The sequence below is a fragment of the Hypanus sabinus genome, chromosome 9 (assembly GCF_030144855.1).
Source record: "Hypanus sabinus isolate sHypSab1 chromosome 9, sHypSab1.hap1, whole genome shotgun sequence".
NCBI classification, from domain to species: Eukaryota; Metazoa; Chordata; class Chondrichthyes; order Myliobatiformes; family Dasyatidae; genus Hypanus; species Hypanus sabinus.
In genome coordinates, this window is record NC_082714.1 from 115,882,934 (window position 1) to 115,904,234 (window position 21,301).

General features: G+C 40.5%; 1 protein-coding gene across 1 annotated transcript in view; it reads left to right on the plus strand.

Moving 5' to 3' along the window:
* Nucleotides 1-598: 598 nt before the first annotated feature.
* Nucleotides 599-21,301, plus strand: part of cbln4 (cerebellin 4 precursor) — a 175,062-nt gene continuing 154,359 nt past the window's right edge. Inside the window, exons 1-2 of the mRNA XM_059978742.1 lie at nucleotides 599-871; nucleotides 2,230-2,346. Coding sequence (XP_059834725.1) covers nucleotides 599-871; nucleotides 2,230-2,346 — 390 coding nt within the window. The remainder of the gene's footprint in view (nucleotides 872-2,229; nucleotides 2,347-21,301) is intronic.

Genomic DNA, 21,301 nt, shown 5'->3' on the forward strand with positions numbered 1-21,301 from the left:
ATGTCTTTTTATTGATATTTTACTGAACAGAATCGTTACAGTTCAGGCAGAATTTGTTAAGAGTATTCATTAGCGCCACTCTTCACGGGTTTGGAAGTGAAGGTCTGTGACATAAAACTGGAGGGACTGCCGATTACACAGCATCCACTTGAATTAGACAGCGAGCTCCGTAGACAGGAGACAGAACCAGCGCTTACCTCGGGAGTCTCGCTTTGTGTCCCGTCCGAAGTAGCGCAGGGGAAATACGAACTGATTCGACAACGTCAAACCATGTTTTGTTTGACTATCGTTTTTCCCATCAATAATTCACATCGGGACTCCTAGATCAAGAAGGTGTTTTATTTTACTTGGAGAAGAGCGATCTACAGGGACCGGTGGACTTTAAGGTGCAATGCAATATTTTCTGCAGGAGGTTCTGCTAATTCGTACTGGGATATCCAGATGTAGAACAGATTAAGTGGAGCTGCTTTTCGCTCGTACAGCAGGAGCCCGAGGAGGAGGAAACGAAGTGTGTTGCGGGAGTGCGGCAGGGCGAGAGGGTTTGATCCCGAGCTTTTGTTGGGCTTGTTGGTTTCTCGGCGTGGCCGTGTTGGAGACTATGCTGTCCATGGTGCTGATTGCAATGGGGGCTCTGGCACTCAGTGCCGTGCCGGTGTTCACTCAGAACGACACGGAGCCCATAGTCCTAGAAGGCAAGTGCCTGGTGGTTTGCGACTCCAACCCGACCGGTGACTCCAAGACATCGTCCTCCTCCCCGCTTGGGATTTCTGTCCGCGCTGCGAACTCCAAAGTGGCATTTTCCGCCGTCAGGAGCACCAACCACGAACCATCTGAGATGAGCAACAAAACTCGGATCATTTACTTTGACCAGGTAACCGGAGAGATTTGGAGAGCGACTACACACACACACACACACAGCATGGGGATTCTCTTCGGAGCCAACGTTTTTAAACACGGATTACTAACGAGGGAGAGATGCTATATTGTTAAAACAGGGTGACTTAAGAATCCCCTTATGAAAGCATGGGGATGTAATGGTATTGCGTAAAGGGTTAAGCATTCAGATGCGATTCTCTCCAGAGGTCCGGTTGTCCACTTTTGTCTGGAAAAGAACCCTGTTTTAAACGGACGGGGTTGTTTAAAATAGGGCTCAAGCGGATAAAAAGCGCAACAAGTGTAAATGGGAAGGGAGAGTGGGAGCGACTGTGTTGGTTAGTATATTATGACTGACGTTAAACCCACTGAAACGTGACGATAGAGATTAGGGTGAAACGGTAACCTCCTCTGTAAGGGCTGCATTTATAAAATGACTTTTCACAAGAATGTATTCAGCGTAAGTGATTCAAAAATCATTACCAAGTAAATAGTGGAAGTTGTAGAGCCGCTGGCATTCGATACTAACAGCAAAAACTAAATATAAAACAATCCACTGAAATAACACATTATCGGCACTTTAATATTCATTGGTTCCAATACGTAATAAATCCCAGCATCGAACCCACTCTCGCAATCTCACCAAGATTCGATTTTGAAACCGCCCGTTTGCGTTTTAGTAGATAAATACAGTTGCTGGAAAACAGTGACTTCCGATTCTGGTTTCAGATTATGGAATGATGCCTCCCGGGTGGGAATGGGTGGGTGTGCATTGCTAAAAGAAAGCACGCCGCGTCGGGGGCATTGAATGCTCGTTCTGCGTTAATAACTTCATGCACTCTTTAAAGTCAGTCTGGCCTAATGACTGCAGCAATTTGTTCCAGTGATGTAAATGAAAACACAAGGTTTTAATTATTACAAGTGGAGTGACTTCTGGATCCAAGGCATTTATCAATGCTAGAAAGAAGCCCTCAGTGAAATTTGCATGCTCTTGCTTGATGAAGGAAGAATCCACTGCAATTAGAAATATCAGCCAGTTGCATTCCAAAATAGTTAAAGGATACTATTCCAACGAGTTGAAAATTATAGCAGTTTACTAAACTTTAGATTTACATTCAGCATTAAGAATCGGCCAGTGATATGATGGTCTTATCTTTACCAGGTGTCAAAATCTACAGTGAAGAATTTATGACTTTTCCCCCACGTTTAGTGGTTCTTAGGTTACTAAAATAATGTTACTTATTTTAAAATTTGCAATAGCTTTGAAAGCCAAAGCTTCCCCCCCCCCCCCCACCCACAACCATCAATCCCAGTTTCCAAATCAGACTGACTGAGTTCCTTCTGACTCTCTTGCAGATTTTGGTGAACGTGGGAAATTGTTTTACTCTGGAGTCAGTCTTTGTAGCTCCAAGAAAAGGCATTTACAGTTTCAACTTTCACGTTATCAAAGTATACCAGAGTCAGACGATCCAGGTCTGTATGTCTGTATTTATAGCTGCTGACATTTGAACGCGACAATGCGATCAGTTAACCATTATTGTTCTGAATTATTTCCTGCTTATTCAAATACAGAACAAAAACTTTAACCCCAATGGAACTGCCATATATATTTTCCAGATGGATGCTAAAATCGTTTATAATACCTTGATGAAATCATGAATTTTAAATACGTTTGCTGTCATAAATCTACCATAGATGTCGCTGGATCACTGAAAGATACATCAATGTTGCATTATTTTTATAGAATATTTAAAATATCTTATAAACTGTGAACTTCTGTTATATTTTGTTATTTCCTGTATGAAATATGCTCATATTACTGATAGGAAATTGGGGTCAACCCCACAATAGGTACGTTTTATTTCCTCTTAAAATTAGCTGCCACTGGAATTTGCAGTTGATAAATTGGAACTATTTGCAGGTAAAATAAATTGAGGATTCATTGACCAGTGTGCAGAGAATTTGATTAGGATCAAAATAGCAGAAAGTAGATCCAGATCTCTATGGCTATAGACAACTTATAAGGAATCTTTCAGCTGTGTTAATTTCTTCTTATATTTTCTCATAGTTTGTACCCTATAGCACCAGCCATCTCTTTCAGTATCATTTAGCTCATTGGTTAGCACTTATTTTAGCTTTAGACAGTGGATATTGATGTTTGAATTCCACCATTAATAGACAATAGACAATAGGTGCAGAAGTAGACCATTCGGCCCCTCGAGTCTGCACCGCCATTCTGAGATCATGGCTGATCATTCACTATCAATACCCAGTCCCTGCCTTGTCCCCATATCCCTTGATTCCCCTAACCATCAGATATAATGTTAGATGGTCATCTAAAACATCCAAATTCCTTCATATTTATGATGCCTCCTGTTGATACTTGTGTAATGAAGCATTAAATCATTCATGTTCATATGCAATTAGTATCTTTGGTAAATCGTGCTGCTTATGAAGGTTGATGAACATCAGAATTCATGTTTTCCATTGTCAGCATCAATGGAGGCTTTCCCTCTGAAGATCACATGACCATATGACATAGGAGCAGGATTAGGCCTTTCAGCCCATCAGGTCTGCTCTGACATTTTATCATGACCGATTTTTTATACCTCTTAACAATATTCTCCTGCCTTCTCCCTATAACCTTTATGTGCTGACTAATTAAGAACCTGTTCACCTCCACTTTAAATACACTCAATGACTACGCCTCCAGAGCCATCCATAGCAATGGATTCTACAGATTCACCACACTCTGACTGAAGAAATTCCTCCTCATCTCTGTTCTAAATGGATGTCCCTCCATTCTGAGACTGTGCTCTCTGGTCCACCCACTATAGGAAACATCCCCTTCACACAGACTCTATTTAAGCCTTTCAATATGTGATAGGTTTTAATGAGATCACAGCTAATCTTTCTAAACTCAAGTGAGTACAGGGCCAGAGCCATCAAATGCTCCTTAAACATTAACAATTGCATTCTTGGAATTAACTCATGAGCCTCCAATGCCAGCATATTTTATTCTTTGATAAGGGGCCCGAAACTGCTCACAATACTCTGTGTGGCCTGACCAATGCCATATAAAGTCCTAGCATCATATCCTTGCTCTTATGTTCTAGTCATCTTGAAATGAATGTTAACATTGCATTTGCCTTCCTTACCGCTGACTTAAGCTACAATTTAACTTTTAGGGAATCTTGCACAAGGGCTCCCAAGTCCCTTTGCACCCCTGAGTTCTGAATTTTCTGCCCACTTACAAAATATTCTACACTTTTATTCCTTCTGCCAAAGTGCATGACTATATGTTTCCTTACACTACATTCCATCTGCCACTTCTTTACCCATTCTCCCAACCTGTCTAAGTCCTTCTGCAGACTCCCTTGCTTCCTCAGTACTATCTGACCTTCCAGCTATCTTTGTATCATCTACAAACTTGCCCACAAAACTATCATTCCATAAATCCAAATTGATGACGTATTATGTGAAAAGAAGCAGTCCCAAAATCAACCCCTGTGGAACACCAGTAGTCACTGTCAGCCAACTATAATAGACCCCTTTATTCCTACACTTTTCCTTTTGCCAGTCAGCCAATTTTCTATCCATTCTAGTACCTTTCCTTTAACACCATGGGCTCTTATCTTGTTAGCAGATAAAACTATTTTAACAGAATCCAGGTCTACACCAGCATATTTTCCCAAGTCTATCAATATGAAAAGTTTGCAAACAAAATTGCAAATTATTCATGTTTTAGCTGATAACCTGCTTGCGCTTGCTTCATTAAGAATTTTTATACTTATATTAATGAGAGGTTCATTGTTCTGTATTGGAATCAAAGTGAAATCCCAAAATAGAAATGATGTTGTGTTAATCCAACCATCCCTCCTCAAATTTACCCTTGCACTTTACTTATAATGAGCCAATTGTACCTCAAAAAGTGCCCCCTTTGCTCTTTGAGAGGCCCTATTCTCTCTCTAGTTACTCTTATTCCCTTAATAGACAGAAAAATCTATTTGAAGCTTCCTTAATCTTGGGCCTTTTGCACATTGTTGGAATTGTATTATAGGCTCCCAAATTGTCAACAGAAATTAGAACTAATATGCAGCAAAACTGTGCAGAGTTTTAAGAAAACGATTGTTCTCGAAGTAGGACCCTAGAAGGTTAAAGTGCAACCTACTCTTAGAGGATAGAGGAGGCAATGTGATTGACGCGACATTAGGCAAGCACTTGGGATAGTAACCATATTCTATTAGTTTCAAGATAGTTATGAATAGGGAAAGAACTGTTCCACAGGTTCAAATTCTAATTTTGGGCAAAGTGAACTTTGACTCCATGCAAATGTTGATTGCAGCATGATTTTTACACAGGCAAAGTGACCACAGGCAATTGGGAGGCTTTTAAAAGTGAAATTGTGAGAGCTCAACGTCTGCATGTTCCTGTTGGAGTGAAGCACAAAGCTGGTAGGGGTAGTGGAACCTGATAGCAATGGATACTGAAGTCCTAGGCAGAAAAAAAAGGATACGTGGGTCATGGATGCCTGGGGGAGTATAGGGAATGCAGGTTTGTACACATGAAAGAAATCAAGAGGGAAGAAGAGGGAGCGTGAGATAACTTTTACAGAGAATACAAGGGAAAATCTAAAGAGATTTTATAAGGAGACTACAGAAAGTAACTACGGAGAGAATAGGACCCTTCAAAGACCCAAAGGGAGTGGCAGGGGATGGGGTAGGTCCTTAATGAATACCTTTCCTCTGTTTTTACTGTGGAGAAAGATATGAAGACTTCAAAACTAGGAAAATCAAATGGGGAGGTGTAGGTGGTAGCTGACATTACAGCTGAGAAGGTTCAGGGTGTCTTCAGAGATATAAAGTAAGACAATTCTCCAGGTCTGACCATGGTATCCAAGAATGATTTGGAAGGCTAGGGAAGAAATTGCTGGAATTCTGGCTGAGATATTTGGATCATCGTTAGCCTCAGATGAGATGCTGAGATGCCGGAAAGTTGCGAATGTTGTGGCTTTATTTAAGAAAGTCAGCAATGAAAACCATGGGGTCTGTATGTCAGTAAGTGCATCGTCTGTGGGTGGGAAGTTACTGGAGAGTATTCAGAGGGATATGATATAAATACACTTGGAAAGGCAGGAGCTGATTAGGTATAGTCAGCATGGCTTTGTGCATGTCTTAAACACTTGACTGAGTTTTGATGAGGGCCAGGTGGTAAACACGGTTTATATGAACATCAGTAAAGCCTTTGATATGGGTTCACATTGTATGGTGCTCTGGAAAGTGAGATTGCATGGAATCCAGAGAGAGCTGGCAAGTTGAATGCACAATTGGCTTCGTGATAGAAAGCAGAGAGTCATATTTGCTCTTTGAACTGGGTTCTCATTACTGGTGGTATACCTCAGTTGTCTATACTGGGTCCATTGTCATTTGTCATTTGTATCATGGAGTAAGCTTACAGATGATATTAAAGTAGATGGTATAGTAGACAATGAATAAACAGACTAGGAATGACAAATGGAGTTTAATTTGGATGAATGTGAAGTGTTGCATATTGGAAAGTCTAATCTAGATAGGATTTTCACCTTGAGCAGCAGGGACCTGGGTAGTATTGTAGAATAGAGAGGTCTTGGAGTACAAGCTCACGGTTCACTGAAAGTGGAGCCACTAGTAGACAGGTGAAGAAGGCTTTTGGTACGCTGGCCTTCAGAAGTCAGGACACTGAGCATAAAAGTTGGGAGGTGATGGTGTGATTGTACAGCACCTTAGTGAGTTTGCACTTGGAGTATTACGTTCAGTTTTGGTTGTTATGCTATAGGTAATATGTCTTTAAAGAGTGCAGAAAAGATTAAGAATTCTGGCAGGACTTAAGGGACTGAGTTATAAGGAGAGATTGGATAGGCTTGGACTTCACTCCTTAAAGCATAGGAAACTGAGGGGTGATCTCATAGAGACATGTAAAATGATGTGAGCTTACAGAGAAGGTGAATGCACTCAGTCTTTTACCCACAGCTGGGTCATCAAGGTCTAGAAGGCATATGTACAACAAGAGAGGGATAAGCATTGCGAGGAACTTGAGGGCAATCATTTTACACAAAGTATGGTACCGCTATGGAATGAGCTGTCAGAAGACATAGTTGAGGCTTGTAAAGTAACAACTTGTAAAAGACATTTGGCTTGGCAGTTGGATTGGAACGGTTTTGAAGGTTATCGTGTATGGGATTATCCTGGATGGGCATGTGGGATAGCATAGACCAGTTAGGCTGAAGGGCCTGTATGACTATCAGAATCAGGTTTATTTATCACTGGCATATCTTGTGAAACTTGTTGCACATGGTTTTATTTTCCATTCAGAAAGCTGATGGCAGAGAAGAAGTTGTTCCTGAAACCCTGAATATATGTCTTCAGGCTCCTGTACAGACAGACATAATTTATTCTCCTCCTTGCTGGTAGCTATAAGAAGTGGGCATGTGCAGAGTGATGGAGGTCATACAGGAGTATGGATGGTAGAATTTGTGACAATCATTGCAGTAGAAGGTTGAGATTCACAAGTGACTGATCAGCAGAATGAAATATTGGGGTGGGAGTTTAGGAGATAGGGATGAATTTGATTAGATCAACCATTATGTTGCCTTAAGAATAGTAATTTTAATTACTCCAGGATTAACAATCTTCTTGCTAAATTTGCCCACTTGGAACTAATCTCAGGATCCCTTATCCCACCCCTCAGGATCCCTTACCCCTAGCAGTGGCCAATGTTAAACTAATTCCTTTTCACTGCCAGAATTGATATTTTCTTCACAATGCACCTTCAGCCATGAACAAAGCATATGGGAAGTGATTGCATTGGTGTGCTATGTTGAAATTGAAGGGGTAATTTTATAAAACCATTGAAGGGATTGGCAAAATTTGATAGGCCATTCAGATTACATATTTCCCAGTTTATCTCTTCTGCTTCAGTGAGCTAAAGTGGTGTAAAATGGATGGTCAATCAAACTCCATGTTGACCACTGGGAGAATTAGTTTAAAATTACTGCACAGGACTTCTCTTGTCATTCCAAATGTTAGCTGACATATTCAAATATTTCCAGTTTTAATGGTAGAACATTATTCAAAAGTTTCAGTGAGAAACATTTAAATTTTATTACATCATTATCAATATTACCTTCTCTGAGACAATATCATTTTCTACCTCTTGCTATATGTGTCTCGATCTTTTCTTATGCCCAATCATTTTTTAAAGCATAGTATTTTTGAGATATCCATTCCTTATGGACAAGTGGTAGCATTAATTTAAAATGAACTTCCAAAGAATAATCTGAGCCAGATCCAATGAAGACTGTCTTAGGAAATTTCAGAATAATTGTCTATTTTTTCAATCCTCTCCTCTCTCATATTGCATTCCAGTAACTCAGTCCTTCCATTATTATTCACTGGAGCTCTCATCCATCCTGCTTGAGTGACAGCATTATTTATTATGCACTTTATTGCCCATTTTGCTCTTCTTTATCTTTTCCTTTCAGTTTTGTGTCAAACCATTTTTCTCTCTGTCATCACAACCATTTTCTTGAGCATATTAGCTTCCAGTATTTCACCCAGTGTTATGTCAACATACCTCTTTCATTCCAAATAATGTTGTTATTGCCATGGTAGTGTAGCCCAATGTATTTGTATGACTATCTTACTGCTGGTCAGATTCATAATATTCTCTTCTCATTTCTAAACTGGTTTCCTGTAGTATGGACTTTTAGCTGTGCTCAACAATGATTATCCAAAGTAGTTTCTGGTCTAGAATAGTGTGTGGTGTTTCGTGGTGGACTAGGTTTAGGAACACAATTATGAAATCGGTAGCTGTGCTGGGATCCATTGAAAATAAAAATTGGAATTTTTTTTTTGTAGTTGGCTTACATGATGAGCCAGGTAAAGATTATTTCTTCTGTGTCCATAATGGCAGCTGTAATCCCCAATTTCTGACAGTGAGTATATTTTAAAGTCAGGTCTTGGATCATGAAGCATTTTGAGATGTTATTTTTTTGAACAATCCTATATAAATGTTAGATATTTCCTTTTTATGTCAATTCATTATGAAATCAATAAATATCGATTCATGGAAATCTTAAGTTAAGTTCCTGCAAATTAGTTATAAAGTTAATGAAACTGAAGTTGAAGATATTAAGAAAATACAGGCTTGCAAATTTTGAAAAATATATCCTAACAAAATCAATGGTGGTTGAAATTATAGTTTGGAATAAATTAACTATCACCAGGCACCAGAGGTTTTTTAGAGAAAAGTCAGAATTAAAAGCGGTAGAAGAGACTGGAAACACATTCTCAGAAAAGGTAAACCACAAATAGTTGCATAAAATTGATTTGAGAGACAAAAATCAATTGGTTGTAGCAGCCAGAGACCTCATCATCTTTTTGTGGAGTCAGCTGAATTAAAGTCAAGACCAAGAGCTATTATAGTGTTGCAACATAGAGGCACACAGCAATATGGTACAGGTACAGATTTGTTCATGCTGACCACACATTTTAGTCCCAATTTCCTGCGTTTGGCCCATATCCCATCCCTCAAAGATCTGCCCCTCCATATGCTTCTCAAATGATACTATGCCAGTTTCTCTGACAGCTCATTCCATACACTCCCCACAATCTACATGAAAAAGGTACCACTCAAGCCCTTTTTAAATCTTTTCTCTTTCACCTTCTGATATAAGCATTCTGCAGGTTGCTCGGGATTGGAAAATGGACCTGGACTTGGAGATAAAGCTTTGTTTCCCACAGACATTGCGGCTACAATACTCCAGCCAGACATAGTCCTGTGCTCCACAACAGCCAAGCTGGGATATGTTGTGGAATTGACAGTATCATGGGAAGATGGTGTAGAAGAAGCTTATGAGAGGGAAAAGACCAAGTACTCTGAACTGGCATCTGAAGCTGCTCAAAACAGCTGGAAGACCAAGATTTCCCCTGTAGAAGTGGGATGCAGGGGATTCGTTGCTACATCTACGACCAGTCTATTGAAGAAGATGGAGGTGAGGGGTGTCTCCCTCTAACAAGCAATCAAGTCCTTGTCAAATGCAGCAGAGGAAAGCAGCAATTGGATTTGGATTAAAAGGAAAGACAACAACTGGGCTGCAAGATGATGACAGGAGGGTACGGAACTGAGGGGGTGTATCTGGGATGCCAGGTAGCACCGTTGAGCCCTCTGGAGACATCGTAGGCTTATCAATGAAATGTCGAAGAAGGAAGGTGCCCACCTGTTGACCCTGATGATGTAGCTACCCTCCTCGTCACCACTCCAAGCCTACTGCCAACATCGAGAGTGCCCACTTTACCATAGGAATTGAAACATCATGTTCTATTAGCTCTACATCTCTCACACTACGTTTTGAACTCCCCTGCCCTGGGGAAAACTCTTCAACCAACATGATTTCTCCCTTCATTCTACTAGGCTCAAAGGAATAAAGTCCCAGTGTGACCGAACTCTCCATATTCAGAAACTGGTGTCCTTTGGTCCTGGCAGCATCCTTGTAAATCTTTTCTGCATTTTTTCCAGTTTAACTGATGCTTTCCGATGAAAGGGTGACCAAAATTATACACAATTCTCTGAAATTATTTATAAAACTGCACCATAAATGTCCAACTCCTATACTCAGTGCTCGAAATGATGAAGGCTGGTGTGTTCAGTTTTTTTCTTACCACCCTGTCTACCTATGATGGCACTATCAATGAACTATGTACTTGTACTGCTAGCCCCCGTTCCACTGCACTCCCAAGCGCACTGCTATTTATAGTGTAAGTCCCATGCTGTTTTGACTTTACAGTGATCGAAGTTCCAGGTTGATGGTCTTCAAGAAGTAAATTGATCGCAGGTAAATTATTCTCAAAGGTGTTATACTGTCTTGTATTAACTGATACACAATTTTACAAGAAGCATGTGGAACTAGGTAGCTGCCTTTTGTTGAAATCTATCCCTGGAGATTTTATCACATGGTATCCTGCCTCCGAGAACTTCATCCACTATTGGCTTATCAGTCTGGCTAATAATAGTGGTAGGTAACAATACCTGAAATTCTAGAAAGTACAATATAAGATTCAATTAGAACATATTCATGGCTGCATCTGGGTAAGGACTGTGTATATTGCAGCTCTTTGCAATGAGTGATTTTTCATTTTGATTTCAGTCAGTAATATTTAGGAAACTAAGTTTAATAGCAAGGACTCCAGTTTAATCCGACAGTTTTTGTATCACTAGCTTCATACCATGTAAAGTGCAATATGAAAAGTACAGTTACAGTATATCCTTTAAATATTCATTGCATAATATTGTTAGGTAAGTAGCAACAATGTTAAAGCAGAGTATAATATTTGTTTCAAGCACAGCAATCAACTTCATTGAAACATGTTCATCAGTTTCAGGTTGCGTTTTACAAACATTCCAATTTTCAAGATTTTTGTTTTGCTTTTGGACATATTGCCTTCATAGAATTAGTCTTCTTGCTGAGTTGCACTTCTGGCAATAGTCATAATGAGCCAAATTGTCATTCCAGGTAATGCCCCTGTTGTGTGGCAAATTGCCAGCAATTCCTCCCCTGCAAATTTCAGCATTGGGAACTCCTGCACAAACGCTAAGTCCTGAACATTCTGACCAAACTCTGCAGGGACTTTGTCATACCACTAAGCTTTACATTGGGTATCAGCCTGCAGAACCTGTGACAGGTTAGTCCTGGTGCAGGATGTAGAAACACACAATTATTTGATTGAAAAGTGAGAACATGTTATTAATATTTGCAAATCCTTTAAAGCTTTTAATTTTTGAAAATAATTATTTCTTTAGTATTTTGAGATATTTAACTTTTTAATTTTTAAAGTTTAGCAAATTTTGAAATGTTTTTATTTGATTTTTGGAAAGTTTTTGAATGCTTCAGAATATCTGAGAATTCAAAAGCCTTCAAAATGCTTGACAGCTTAGACAAGCCATCTGACAAGTTTGTAAGGACAGAGTTATTTCTAACCAGCACACCTGAGCAGATCAGATATAACTGCCCAAAACCTCAGGCATGACACCACCAAATAGGTACTGGATGCTTTTGTCCAGCAGATTCACCCTTTCTGATTTAAATCAGGGTCACACATAAACTTACAGGAAATGTGGACACAGACTTTCTCGGCAGGCATTAGGTGCAGAGATCTACTGTCAGGGTGTGTTATGTTTTGTAACTCCAATATATTGAACAAATTGAAGGAAACACAGAGCTGGGAATAATACATCTTAGTTTCATATTTTTTCTATAAGTGAGGCACATGCATATGATGTGGTAGTGTAATGATGTATGCAATTCATTTAATTAATTATTTAAAGATATAAATAATTACTTAAACAATATATTTATGATATCACTGAAATATTACATTAAATATTAAATACACAACAATCATCCCTGCTTAGATATATACAGTACCTATAAAAAGTACTTACCCCCCCCCCCCCCCGCCCCCCAGAAGTTTTCATGTTTTGTTGTTTTACAACATTGAGTCATAGTGGATTTAATTTGGCTTTTTTGACACTGGTCAAAAGAAAAAGACTCTTTTGTGTCAAACTGAAAACAGATTTCTACAAAATTAATTACAAATATAAAACATAAGATAATTGATTGCATAAGTATCCCCCCCCCCCTTTAATATGATACACCACAACATCACTGGTACAGCCATTTGGTTTTACAAGTCACATAATTAGTTAAATGGAGACCTGATTTTGGAGATCTGTGTGTAGTCAAGGTGTTTCAATTGATTGTAGTAAAAATATACTTGTATCTGGAAGGTCTAACTGCTGGTGAGTCAGCGTCCTGGCAAAAACTACACCATGAAAATAAAAGAACACCCCAAGCATCTCTGTGAAAAGGTTATTGAAAAGCACAAGTCAGGAGATGGATACAAGAAAATTTCCGAGTCACTAAATATCCCTTGGAGTACAATTAAGTCAGACTTCAAGAAATGGAAAGAATATGGCACAGCTGTAAATCTGCCTAGAGCAGGCCATCCTCAAAAACTAAGTGCCAGTGCAAGAAGGGGACTAGCGAGGAAAGCCATCAAGGGACCTATGACAACTCTGGAGGGGTTACTAGTTTTAGCGGCTGAGATGGGAGAGACTGTGCATACAATTACTGTTGTCCAGGTTCCAGCTTTATGGGAGAGTGGCAAAGAGAAAACAACTTTTGAAAAAAACTCACATGAATTGTTGGCTAGAGTTTGGCAGAAGGCATTTGGGAGACTCTGAAGTCAGCTGGAAGAAGCTTCTATTGTCTAATGAAACCAAAATTTAGCTTTCTGGCCATCGGACTACATGCTCTGTTTGGCATAAGCCAAACTCTGGACATAATCAAAAACACGCCATCCCTACTGTGAAGCATGGTGGTGGCTGAACCATGCCGTGGGGATATCTCACTGCAGCAGACCCTGAAGGATATAGAGGAAAATGAATGCAACGAAATACAGGGAAATCCTGGAGGAAAACTCGATGCAGTCTGCAAGAGAACTGCGACTTGGGATAAGATTTGCTTTCCAGCAAGACAATGATCCCAATCATAAAGCCAAAGCTACACAAGAATGGCTTAAAAACAACAAAGTTAATGTCCTGGAGTGGTCCATACCTCAGTCCAATTGAGAATTTGTGGCTGGACTTGAATAAGGCTGTTCCCTCATGATCCCCATGCAACCTTACAGAGATTGAACAGTTCTGTAAAGAACAATGAGGGAGAAAATTACAGTGTCCAGATGTAAAAATCTGCTAGAGAACTATACAAAGACTCAAGGCTATAATTGCTGCCAAAGTTCCATCTACTAAACACAGACTTGAAGGGGGTGAATACTTATGCAATCAATTATTTTGGATATTATACTTCTAATTAATATAGATCACTTTGTAGAGTTTTTTTTCACTTTGACACAAAAGAATCTTTTTTCTGTTGAGCAGTGTCAAAAAAGTCAAATTAAATCCACTGTGATTTAATGTTATATATATATTTCTTACTCTTGTGGGATAACTTATTTCCTGACGGGAGGGGGGTGGGGGGGGGGGGTCACGCTGCTTGGCAGGAGAGACTTGTGGCTATGAAACAATCTCAGGTTCTGGGAACTCCTCCATGGTGGTTGCAGGTGTTGACTCTGGGTCTGCAGGAAGTGGTTCTGCGAGCTCTGGACTTCCTTCTGGGTGTGTTGGCACACTGAACAACACATGGCAAGCTTCACTGGATGATGCGGATCATAATGTGTTAGTACAGTGCCTGCCGTCACCATTTCCTTTACAATTTTGAAAACCACATCACACTGATTTGTCCATTGCTATTTCTTCCCAATCTGTAGGAATGAGTTCAAGGGGTGGAGCACAGTAGCCAGGTTCGGCAGCAGGCTGTTATAGTAATTGACAAATCCTAAAAAGGGTTGCAATGATGACATGTCCTGTGGTCTTGTGGCAACCACCACTGCTTGAATTTTCTCTGTGCACCTGTGTAATCTTTGTCCACCAATGGTGTGACTGCAGTAAGTAATGCTTGGTTTAAAGAATTCACACTCATTGCATTGTGTTCTGAGTCCATAATCTTCCAATCTTTGTAAAACTATCAAGAGATTTTGGAGATATTTCTAGTCATTCTTACCAGTAACAACAATGAGGGCCTAGGAAGCCTTGTTGCACCTTGTCCATTGCTTTCTGTCCAAGTGTAGGTGGATATGCTTCTCCAAAATAAGCCTATAAGAGCAATAAAGCCTTTTGTGAGTGTTTATGGACAGAAACACTTTGGACTCTTATTCCATCTCCATCTGTGGTAGGCCTCAGTTAAGTCCACCATGCTGATGTGTTTTCTCCAGAAAGGTTTGCAATGATATCCATTATTCTGGGCAGAGGATATTGACCTACTTTCAGTGCTGGGTTGATGGCAACCTTAAAATCACCACAGTTCCTGATAGATGATTTTTTCTTGACTACCATAACAACTGGCATTGCGTTTGGGCTCCACTCAACTCTGGAGAGAATTTCTTCAGCCTCATGTGAATGAGCTCACTGGCTACTTTATCACAGGTAGTATAAGAAACTAGATATACTTTGCAAAACTTGGGTGTGGCATATTCATTGAACACTATTTTACCTTTCATATGTTTGGGCTTTTCAAATGTCATCCTTAAGCATTGCTCTGACATCACCCTTAATCCATTCTTAATATATTTTCAGTTTAGTCTGCTGCAGGAGATGTGGCATGAAAACAGTGGATAGATCTCCAAACAAGTTGTATTTGTTTCAACCAATCAAGACCCCACACTGATGGCCCTCTTGTTTTTACCACATACAAGTCTAATGTGGCCTGTTGGTTGTTTTATTTCACTCTAATGAATGTCATTCCAACATGAATTATCTTTTTTCCAGTATAAGTTGTGAGATCGATACCTGTAGGTTTCTGTTAAGTATTTTTGAAATGCCATTCAAGTTCATTTTGTGGAATGACTGAAACAGTTGACCCAGTGACCAATTCCATTTTAAATAATTTATAATTCACTTATGGTGTAAGCCATATTGATTGTCACATGTTAATTTTCACATGATAAATCTCAAGGCTACACAGTAATTCTCATCATTATCAGATTTCTCATCAATAGTCTGCAGATTAGTGTTCTTTTTGAAACTGCAATTTGACTTTTTAGCTTGTTCTCTTTTCTGTGTAGTCCATTTATTTTTTTCTGCCTGAACTGCTCTTGTTCATGCAGAACTGAAATATGTGTTCTACTTTGTAACTCTGCATGTTTTACCTTTAAATCTGCATTGTCAGGTGAAAGTGAACCCCTGCCACAACAGTAGCATCAGTGTTTAATCATGCCGGTTTCTGTTTAGATGTTTCAATTACGTTCGTGTTCACTTTCATTCCTACCTGCAATTCAGTTGTGTGTCTGTCTGTTGTTTCCATTGATACATCAGGTTCAGCTGCTCTTTTAAATGTAAGTTATATTTCAGTTAGGAGCCATTTTTGAACTCTTTCTTGTAAGATTTCACAAACTAAGCCATCGCTCAGTGCACCATTAAACCCACTACTGAACTAGTAATGCTTGGCTAAATGCTTCATTTTAGCCATGTACATTGAAATGGACACCCTTTACTTTTGATTCCACTTATGAAACCTAAAGTGTTCTGCAATCAAAAATGGTTTCAGTTCTAAATGTTCCTGCAGTACTTTCAAAATATCAGCAATGCTTATTTCAGCTGGTTTGGTTGGAGCAGTGAAACTTCGAAGCAAATTGTATGCTTTAAATCCAATTCACTCTGCAAAATTAGCCATTGCTTCTCATTGGCTATTCCATTTGTTTTAAAATACTGCATTATTTGCTCTGTATATAAAATTCAGTTATCTGCTGTGTAATCAAACACGCCAATTTTTCTGTCACATACCCCTTTACTTATGTGAGATTAAATCTCTTCAACGATGGGAGTTCGGAGAGCTGGGTTAAGCACAATAGGAAGCAATTCAAACAGAGAGAGAAGAAATGGGTTAAAAATTCAGTATCTGAATGCACGAAGTGTCAGAAATAAGGTGGATGAGCTTGAAGCCCAGGTGCGAATGGGTCACTGTGATGTTGTTGGGATAACAGAGACATGGCAGCAGGGAGATCAGACCTGGGAAATGAATGTACAAGGGTATACGTGCTATCGTGGGGATAGAAATGTGGGCAGAGGGGGTGGGGTGGCCCTGTTGGTGAGGGATGAGATTCAGTCCTTTGCAAGGGGGGACATAGGGTCAGGAGAAGTAGAGTCTATGTGGATAGAACTGAGGAACAGTAAGGGCAAAAGGACCCAAATGGGTGTTGTCTACAGGCCACCAAACAGTAGCATGGATATTGGGTGCAAGTTGAATAGGGAGTTAACATTGGCATGTGGCAAAGGTAATGTCGCAGTAGTTATGGGGGATTTCAACATGCAGGTGAACTGGGAGAATCAGGTTGGTGCTGGACCACAGGATAGGGAGTTTGTAGAGTGCCTACGGGATGCATTCTTGGAACAGCTTGTACGAGAGTCGACCAAGGACAAGACTATTCTGGATTTAGTGTTACGTAATGAACAGGATTTGATAAGCGATCTTGCAGTAAAGGAGCCATTGGGAGGTAGTGATCACAATATGATAAGCTTTTATCTGCAATTTGAGAAGGATAAGGGCAGCTCGGAGGTGTCAGTGTTGCAGATGAACAGGGGAAACTATGGAGCCATGAGGGAGGAGCTGGCCAAAGTTTACTGGATGGATAGCCTAGCTGCAGGGGTCAGCAACCTTTACCACTGAAAGAGCCACTTGGACCCATTTCCCACAGAAAAGAAAACACTGGGAGCCACAAAACCCGTTTGACATTTAAAATGAAATAACACTGCATACAACGTTTTGTTTTGCCTTTATGCTATGTATAAACAAACTATAATGTGTTGCATTTATGAAATTGATGAACTCCTGCAGAGAAAACGAAATTACATTTCTGCATGCAACAAAAACATTTTGAACTCCGAAAAAAAGACGTTGGGTTGAAGGTTACTTTTAAGTAAAATACTCAATGTCTATTTGAGTCCTTCTTGTATTTATGAAAAACGCCAAACTTAAATTTTCCGCCAGCAGCAAACCAAAAATAACGTCAGCCAGCTGTCAACCTGAAAAATAAAAGGACTATTTCACTGAACAATGAAAACATATGAATATACGTAAAATAATAGGCAATTAAAATATTTATCATACTTGTTCAGGTTGACTCACACCTGACAATGCAGTCGTATTCAGTAGGGATGGATCGATGCTTAGGGGAGTGACCGGGAAGGATAATGTGTTTTTTTCCTCTCTGAACTCACAGAAGCGTTTCCCAAACGATGTTTGCATTGCGATGATTGCAGAATGTAAATACTCCGAATTTATCATGTCGTGACCTTGTTGAACTCTCTCAAATTGGGGAAGTGAGGCAAAGTGCCTTTCTGTAAATCTCTGGCAAGCAACGTCAACTTGCGCTCGAATGCCAAAACATCCTCCAACATGTGCAGGGCTGTACGTCCTTACCCCTGAAGAGCTGTGTTCAGCGTGTTCAGGTGCGCTGTCATGTCTACCATGAAGTGTAGCTTTTCCAGCCACTCTGGCTGTTCCAGCTCAGGAAAGGTGAGCCCTTTGCTGCCCAGGAAAGTTTTCACTTCTTCCAGACACGCGACAAAGCGTTTCAGCACCTCCCCTCTGGACAGCCAGCGATAAAAACACGTTGTAGCGGTGTGCTACACGCAGTCAGTAAACTGCAGTCAAAGATAGCTTTATTCGAACTAAACAGCCTTGTTTTTAAGCCTCCCTCAACCCGCCCCCCATGGGCGCGGATGCTCCAAAAGACACGTACTCACAAACCCCCGTAGGCTATCTCCCTTGGCCGGAACGCCGGCTAATTGTGAGCCGGTTCGGATGTGTCAGGAAATGGGTCGCCACAACGTCTTATTTAGATTGTACAAGATCACCATAATCTTCAAATTTAGATTTACATTTCAAAAACTAACAAACTAACATAAAATACATTTTAATTAAATACTGACCATGTAGCGGTGTGCTACACGCAGCGCTAAAATTATGACACGGAGTCGGTAACTGCAGTCGAAGGAAAAAACTTTATTCGAAATCTTCAGCCTCACTTTTAAGCCTCCCTCAACCTGCCCCCCATGGCGCAGAGGCTCCAAAGCTCTGTGCTCGCAAACTCCCGTAGGCTATCTAATTGTGAGTCGGTTCGGATGTGCCAGGAAAAGGGTCGCCACAACCAATTATTTCCCAAAGCAACAGGGAGCCGCAGCACAGACGTAAAAGAGCCACATGTGGCTCCGGAGCCGCGGGTTGCCGACCCCCGGCCTAGCAGAAAAGACAGTGGAACAGCAATGGCAGGTATTCTTGGGAATAATGCACAAGGTGCAATATCATCCCCCATAGAAGGAAGGATTCAAAGGGGGGAAAGGGGCCACAGTGGTTGACAAAGGAAGTCAGAGATTGCATAGCATTAAAAAAAAGGAAATATGACAGAGCTAAGGTGAGTGGGAGGACAGATGATTGGGAAGTTTTTAAGGTACAACAGAACTTAACTAAAGAGACAATATGTGGAGAAAAAATGAGGTACGAACGCAAGCTAGCCGGGAATATAAAGGAAGATAGCAAAAGCTTTTTTAGGTATGTGAAGAGAAAGAAGATAGTTAAGAACAATGTTGGGCCCTTGAAGAATGAATTGGGTGAAATTGTTATGGGAAACAGAGAAATGGCAGAAGAATTTAATGAGTACTTTAGATCTGTTTTCACTAAGCAAGACACAAGCAATCTCCCAGATGTATGGATGGGCCAAGGACATAGGGTAACAGAGGAAATGAAACAGATTGACATTCAGAAGGAAATGGTGATGAGAAGACTGATGGGACTGAAGGCTGACAAATCCCCAGGTCCAGATGGACTGCATCCTAGGGTACTAAAGGAGGTGGCCCTGGAAATTGTGGATGCATTGGTAATCATTTTCCAATGTTCCTTAGATTCAGGATCAGTTCCTGAGGATTGGAGAATGGGTAATGTTATCCCACTTTTTAAGAAAGGAGGGAGGGAGAAAACAGAGAACTATCGACCTGTCAGCCTGACATCGGTGGTGGGAAAGATGCTAGAGTCCATTATTAAGGATGAAATAGTGGCATATCTAGATAGCAGTGATAGGATTGGGCCGAGCCAGCATGGATATACCAAGGGTAAATCATGCTTGACTAATCTGTTGGAGTTTTTCGAGGATGTAACCAGGAAGTTAGACGGGGGAGATCCAGTGGATGTAGTGTACCTCGATTTTCAGAAGGCATTTGATAAGGTCCCACATAGAAGATTGGTGGGTAAAATCAAAGCTCAGGGCATCGGGGGGAAGGCATTGACATGGATAGAAAACTGGTTGGCAGATAGAAAGCAAAGGGTAGTGGTGAATGGGTGTTTCTCAGAATGGCAGGTGGTGACTAGTGGGGTGCCAAAGGGCTTCGTATTGGGACCACAGCTGTTTACCATTTATGTTAACGATTTGGATGAAGGCATAGAAAATAACATCAGCAAATTTGCTGATGATACTAAGCTGGGTGGCAGTGTGATATGTGATGAGGATGTTAGGAGAATTCAGGATGACTTGGATAGGCTGGGTGAGTTGGCAGTTACTTGGCAGATGGCATTTAATGTGAATAAGTGTGAGGTTATCCACTTTGGGAGTAAGAACAGGAAGGCAGATTATTATCTGAACAGTGTAGAGTTAGGTAAGGGAGAAATACAAAGAGATCTCGGAGTCCTTGTTCATCAGTCACTGAAGGTGAATGAGCAAGTGCAGCAGGCAGTGAGGAAGGCTAATGGAATGTTGACCTTTATTACAAAGGGAATTGAGTACAAGAGCAAGGAAATCCTCTTGCATTTGTACAGGGCCCTGGTGACACCACGCTTGGAGTATTGTGTACAGTTTTGGTCTCCAGGGTTAAGGAAGGACATCCTGGCTGTAGAGGAAGTGCAGCGTAGATTCACGAGGTTAATTCCTGGGATGTCTGGACTGTCTTACGCAGAGAGGTAGAGAGACTGGGCTTATACATGCTGGAATTAAGGAGATTGACAGGGATCTGATTGAAACATATAAGATTATTAAGGGATTGGATAAGATAGAGGCAGGAAATATGTTCCAGATGCTGGGAGAGTCCAGTACCAGAGGGCATGGTTTGAGAATAAGGGGTAGGTCATTTAGGACAGAGTTAAGGAAAAACTTCTCCTCCCAGAGAGTTGTGGGGGTCTGGAATGCACTACCTCGGAAGGTACTGGAGGCCAATTCTCTGGATGCTTTCAAGAAGGAGCTAGATAGGTATCTTATGGATAGGGGAATCAAGGGATATAGGGACAAGGCAGGAACCGGGTATTGATAGTAGTTGATCAGCCATGATCTCAAAATGGCGGTGCAGGCTCGAAGGGCCGAATGGTCTACTTCTGCACCTATCGTCTATTGTCTATGTGAGATTCTCCCTGGGGTCAGCTATTTTCCTTTGCATGGTCAACAATAGTACAACACATGAACTTATGGACATACCTGGTGGAAGACTTGTTTGTAGCTGTTGATGATGTGCTGGTATAAAACATTAGCCTATCACATTAATATACCATTACAGATGTGATTCAAATTTAATAGCTAAACCAAACATTTTTAAGAAGTTTCAAACTACTAAAACCAGATCTGAAGTATTATTTCTGACAGTCAAGTCATTTCCTTATATCTATATAGATTAGCACTTGAAAGATTAAAGGATCACATCGACATTGCTCATTTAATGCTCCCCATCTACATTGCTTCTCATCAAGCTGGTTGTTGGAGGAAACTGTGTGTACTTCCTAGGCATGTTGGATACTTGA